This window comes from Helianthus annuus, chromosome 17 (assembly GCF_002127325.2).
Source record: "Helianthus annuus cultivar XRQ/B chromosome 17, HanXRQr2.0-SUNRISE, whole genome shotgun sequence".
In the NCBI taxonomy this organism is placed as follows: Eukaryota; Viridiplantae; Streptophyta; class Magnoliopsida; order Asterales; family Asteraceae; genus Helianthus; species Helianthus annuus.
The window spans coordinates 17,984,493-17,990,696 of NC_035449.2; the positions used below are offsets into that span (position 1 = coordinate 17,984,493).

The window sequence follows — 6,204 nt, forward strand, 5'->3', positions numbered from 1 at the left end:
CACCTCCTCTCTCCTTCTCTCACATATACCTATACATACATACATATATATATATAAAGAGGCTCACCCCACCCCCTAGGTCCATCACCCTTAAGCCCTTAGCGGTGACGTGGCGGCCCATCCTCTTGAGGATGGGGCTCTCCATACCCTCTAGTCTTATATGACTTGTATCCTCCAATACCAGTCATATAGAGGGCATGAAAAGATTGGATAGGTGTACGTTTACTAGTACCCTTTAAAAAGAGTTAACTTTGTCATGTTCATATATGATTGTTACGTATAAGTAGAAAGACAAACAGAGGGAGCAAACTAAGTTTTTATTGAAAATAATATCATATTTATCTGCATCTTTTAACCCAATCTACGTGAAAGGATCATAAAATAAGTGTTAGAAAGAGAACTAAAAAAGTAAACCAAATCAAGAAAATTCTTATCTAAGACAACAATTCTACTACCCTCACAGATTAGAACATGTGACCAAACTTCAACATAAGGAGTTTGATCACCACACAATTCAGTAGGAATTTGGTTGCGGTTCCGAGTCCATCAATAAATCACTCACTGTAGGTTGTAGCAAGGAGCGTATCGTCGCATGCCTTGCCTTGTCCGGGTTGTTGTTTTGGAGCATGGTATGGTACTTTTTCTCATAGGAACATGTTATAAATTCTTCTATGAGGGTATCATGTATACGAGCATTTAGGAAAAATGATACAAGATGTCAGAAGCAAAATGCAATTATATGGATCATCTTTCCACCCATAATGTGGGTTATGAGTTTCTACTCTTCTGATTGTATAGTTGTACGCCATTTGTTCATAGGAACTTGTTTTACAAATTACAATTCAATCACATTAAATTTTATTGAAACTAATCCTATTGGAATCCTTCGTTCCACCGCTACCAAAAAATATATGACAATTATTATTAAATCAAGTTAAAATAGACTCCACCCAATCAGATGTATATTCATAAGCAACAAATGTTACGGCGCCAGCAGGTGCAGCCTTCACGATTGACGGTACAATCCCCTTGTAAAGTCCAGCCCAGCCCTCCTTTTGTGAGATCCGCATAAGTGCATCATACATGTTTCTATAAGCATGGGTCTCAACCCGGGCCCCATATCTCGGATGTCTTTGCAATCCTTCAATCTGTATATGTATAACAATCAGTGTCAAAATGGGTCAAAACAGGCTTGTACGATTTGCATCGGGCTATTGGACTAGATAGCTAGCAAACCACAATCGTTCCAAATGCTATCAAAGCTGTAAAAGTTTCACCTGAAATCGCTTCTTCACAACATCAAGGGGATGACATACAGCCTTAGCGCATGATCCAGCAGCAAGCCCACAGACAAAAAGCTGAAAACTTGACAAAGATTCTTCGCTCAGCACTGAATCTGTAGACCAGCGTGCATTCCAGGCCTAAAACATAAAAGTAAACCTGCCTCAGATATCAAAGAAATTAACTATCTATCGTTTTAAACAAAGGCTCAAAACACTAGTGCATTATCAATTACTGCTTCAGTTATAACTAGAAATTCTGGAGACCCTTTATGTGTGAATCGAACCAAAAAGGTTTTTTTTTTTTTTCATTTTCCTAGCCAGCAAACAAATAAAGAAAGAGAAAAAAAGAAAAATGCAATACCATGGTCCAACGTTTAAAGGTGTCATATGTACCAAACTGCAAGCCGGCATAAGGAACGATCTCAACTAGAGTAGGTGATAATCCAGCATACAACCCACGAAAACCACGGGTTGTCATAATGTCAACAAATGCAGACCTCATATTTGGATATATCTACATAAATAAATAAATAAATAAATAAATAAATAAATAATCTCAGTTGTTAGTAATAGATTAAAAAGAAGTTCAAGATATTGAAACATTTGTAACTTGGGTTTAGCTGAATTTATTCTCTGCATTAGTAAACGTAATAACGTTTTTTATGTTTCTACAAGCATACCTTTGGCTCTCCTTGCGAAGCTAAAATGGTTCGTAGTAGATCAAACGGGTAGGACCCAACTGTAGCAGCGCACCCGGCTAGGGCCCCACTCATGAAAGACAAGTATGGACTTAAATGAATGTGATCTTCTGCATGACAAACAGATCCATATTTTGGAGGTGTGAGAAAAATATGGAAAAGTAGTTATTGAAAATAACTTGTGCCACAACTTTTGATGATATAACAACACCCATGGTATGTAGACTAGAATTGTTAAATCAGAATGACTTGTTAGCAAGTCTGTTTTTTAACATATACTTCATTAAAACACGCCAAACCCAAAAACCGGGCAGCCAAAACACAACAAAAAGATTACATAATTACAAACTTACAAGTTACACCAATTTTCCCATGAGATAGCTTTAAATTTAGACCTACTTCTAAACCATACGTACCCCCACCGTCTTGAGTTCACAAGTCTAAAATATGTTGGCAACGTACAGATAGTTAGACTCAACTAACTTTGAGAACTACAGACCCTTGATCACTAATAAAAACATGAAAAACCAATGTCAAACCTAGTATACTTTGGTAACCTAAGAGCCCTACCTTATACAAATCGCAAAATCCTATAAGATAATCTGAAATTATTTTTTAGGTGAATCATAGTTGCCAATAGCGAATGGCGGACACTACAAGAAAATTTTAGAAATACTTTATATGTATATTTTATCAAAATACGCTGTTATTTTCATCTAAATACGCAATTTATATTAAATAGTTATATTAATACAAAAAAAAACTAAAATCCCGCTATTTACATTAAAGCCAAAAAACCTGAAATCCTGCTATTGTCACGCTATGGAGTCGCTAACAATCAGATTGCAAGATAGCCTCACTCCGTTATGAAGCGCGCTATAGGGAAAGCTATTATCACTATTGACAACAGTGATGTGAATAAAAATTGAACATTTTTAAAAATCAAAACTTATACAGACCTGATTTGGAGGAGCCAGAAGCAAATGTCTTTACTTTATGCAACACCGCGAACTGTATAGCAGTGTATGGCATGACCATGAGAAGTGCTGGAACATTACCGCGCCAAAATCCCTGGAAGAGAAAACCATGTCATAAATAGTAAGAATATAAAGGAATTAAAAACTTCCAAAGCGATTCAAAAAAAAATGTACAGCTTATAGAGCAGTAACATAAGATGTGGCCCGCATCTAGATAGGATAAACTATAGCAAAAAAAAAGTCAGACACATATAGGTGGACACAGCCGATGCGGACGTATCACGCTTGGAAGTTACTCTGTGTTGTAGCACACAACACTATACACCGAATTTCCTACGTATAATCAAGAATTAACCAGAGATCGTGCACTTGCAGCCGAACACAAGATAAATATGGAGTGCAAAGTGTCTAATCCTCTCAGAGGAGTGAGAACAAAATCCTTATTATGCATTATAATCTGCATTTCAAAACTACGAGACATGTAACTCAACTAGAAGGCCACATATATGACAAAATAACCAACTACAAGAAATCAGTGAACTCCTGGTATAACTAGATGCTGAATAGTGTAAGCAACAATTTGAGAGATGTACGATTGCTTAAGAAGTAAAATCACTTAGCTATAACTGTAACCTTGGTCAAACAGAAAACACATAATTCAAATATTGATATTTTTTTGGAGGTCCCCACCAACCATGCATGCCCTGAATATTTGGTTACTTGCTAAGAGCCTAAGACTTGAACAATCATATAAAGCATTTAAGTTAAATAAAAGCATTCAGAGTACTAGTATAAAAACCCGTACCAAAAAGCCTTCTTCTCTAAAGATATCTTTGGATGCTTGAACCATTCCGGTATATTTTGAGGTGCCATATAGATTTTTGCTAAGCAATGCAAACGAAGTAGTCGGTTCCAGTTGAACCTGAAATAGAACCAGAACCTTTTATGTTTTCCGCCTAACTTGATGTCACTCATATATCAGCCGAAAATCAAAACACATCGTTTTCACAAGAAAGAAAATCAATCATCAAACTAGCTTAAAGCTAAAACATTTACTGCTGAAAAGACAACCAAGATAAATGATAATAGTCTCAACCGACAACCCGTACCCTAAAATAAATTTAATATTCATTTTCCATTACATTAGATGAGGAAATTTCCATAGTTGTCAAAGGCGTTAGGCGCACTTAAGACGCAAAGGGTGGGCCTTGCGCCGAGGCGCAAGGTGCTTAAAAAGAAAGGGCCAGAGATACGCAAGGCACATAGCATAAACATGCCATTTTTTAGGGTTTTAGACATAATTTACGCTTGTTTAGGACTAGTTTAGGCTGATTCCAAGCCATTTGTGGATGTTTCAGAATTCAGACAAGTTTGACCAAAAGTTGCAGTGTTCTCGAAATCTGGCTGGATATCCGGACAGCAAGGCGTTTTCCTAGTGCCTTGCCTTGCCTCGCCTAAGGGCCTAGGCAGGCGCCCGAAGGTAGAGGTGTACAAATCGGGTTTTTTTCAAAAACCGGTTTCGGTTATTAACCGAACCAGTTTTTTTCACCCAAAACGAAAACCAGTTTTTTTTATAACCGGTTTCGGTTACTAACCGGTTTTTCAAGTCCAAAACAATAACCGGTGTAACCGGTTTTTGCAAAAAAAAAACAGTTCTTAACCGGTTTTTTTAAAACCGGTTTCGGTTATTAACCGGTTTTTCAGATCAAAGTAACCGGTCACAAACCGGCGGTTCGGTTATAAAAAAACCGGTTAAAAACCGGTTTTTTTGTACACCTCTACCCGAAGGGCTTTTGACAACATAGGAAGTTACCCAAGTCTATTTAACTTAAGCATCCAATACTAGTGATAGTTCATCTGTAATTCAAAACTTAATGTAACGACAACATATTAAAATTTCTAAAGACTATTTGACAACATAGGAAGTTTCCAAAGTCTATTTAACTTACACCATGATTATAAGTTATAACGGTCACTAAAATGATTATGAGTTTGCCATTATGCTACTACAGATAAAGTTTGCATTAAAACAATATATTGCCTCGACAGATAAGATGCCTTACACTTTTATAATTAAGTGGCTTTAACTTCAATCTAAGGTCTAATAATATATCATCCTATCTTCTACAGATACTAAAACCTCTAATGGTGTAAGCATTATTGCAAATTCACAATTAATTAGCCATATGCCTAGAATCAATTCATCTCTATGTTGTTTACTCCAGAAAGTAAAACTTATTACAAACCACCGATCGGTCAACAACTATCCTTTATTATTCCATATTCCCTGAACAATGATTATACATGTTTTACAGACTAAAACAAATCAAGTGGCTTTACTTTACAGGTAGCCAAAAGCAAATAAAACTACAAAAAATAACCTGAAACCGGATTTTAATAACATCTAGAGGCGAAGTGACGGTCCGAGATATAGCTCCTGATAACGAACCAGCCGTCGCGTTAATAAAAGCGGTTTTAAGTTGCCCTGGCTCTTCCATCTCCCCAAACACCACCACACCTTACGCTTTGCTAAAGCCTAAAGACACAGATAAATACATAATAAATATATATACATATATAATAAAATAAGCACAAATTGCAGAGCATTGATATCGATGCGAAATAAAACAAAGTTGTCAATCAAAACAATTAGGGCAACCGTATAAAGCATTAAAATAAGATCAATCGAATTAAACCGCTTCATCAATACGCAATATATTAATATTATTATGAGTGAGATTGAAACGGTTAAAAATTAGGGCGGAATCGTAACGCTTGCTTGTTGAAACGATTGAAAGTTTGAGTTGTTATTGAAATGGAGGGTTATAGGATATGGAGATGGTGAAAAGTGAGAGATACCTGAGGAGGAAGGAGAAGAAGAGCAGAGCGGCGGCCATTGGTGGTTGAAAAGGCAGTGGGAGACGGTGGTTGTTGCCGCCGAGATGTGAACGGCGGCAATAGGGAGACAAGGTTTGAGAGAGAGAGAAAGTCCGATTGCCTGCGCGTCGATGCCGTAATATTTGTCAATATATAAACTGGATTCACGGGACACGGGGGGTCACCACTAGGGGTGTTCATCGGGTTTTTTCTTCGGGTTTCGGGTTTTTCAGGTCGGGTTGTTTGGGTTTTTCTCTGAGAAAAATTGACCCGATAACCAACCCATTTAAAGTTCGGGTTAGTCGGGTTTGGGTTATTCGGGTTCGGGTTAGTTCGGGTCGGGTTTATTCGGTTTCGGGTTTAGATGTA

General features: G+C 37.2%; 1 protein-coding gene across 1 annotated transcript; it reads right to left on the bottom strand.

The window, feature by feature from the left end:
- Nucleotides 1–721: 721 nt before the first annotated feature.
- LOC110920992 (mitochondrial thiamine diphosphate carrier 2) lies at nt 722–5,978 on the bottom strand. The gene is made up of 8 exons (XM_022165251.2): nt 5,818–5,978; nt 5,340–5,494; nt 3,764–3,880; nt 2,941–3,052; nt 1,964–2,091; nt 1,645–1,797; nt 1,278–1,421; nt 722–1,148 (listed from the first exon to the last, which is right to left on the bottom strand). The coding sequence occupies exons 2-8, from the start codon at nt 5,454–5,456 to the stop codon at nt 930–932; spliced, it is 990 nt and encodes a 329-aa protein (XP_022020943.1). The 5' UTR covers nt 5,457–5,494; nt 5,818–5,978; the 3' UTR covers nt 722–929.
- Nucleotides 5,979–6,204: the final 226 nt, after the last annotated feature.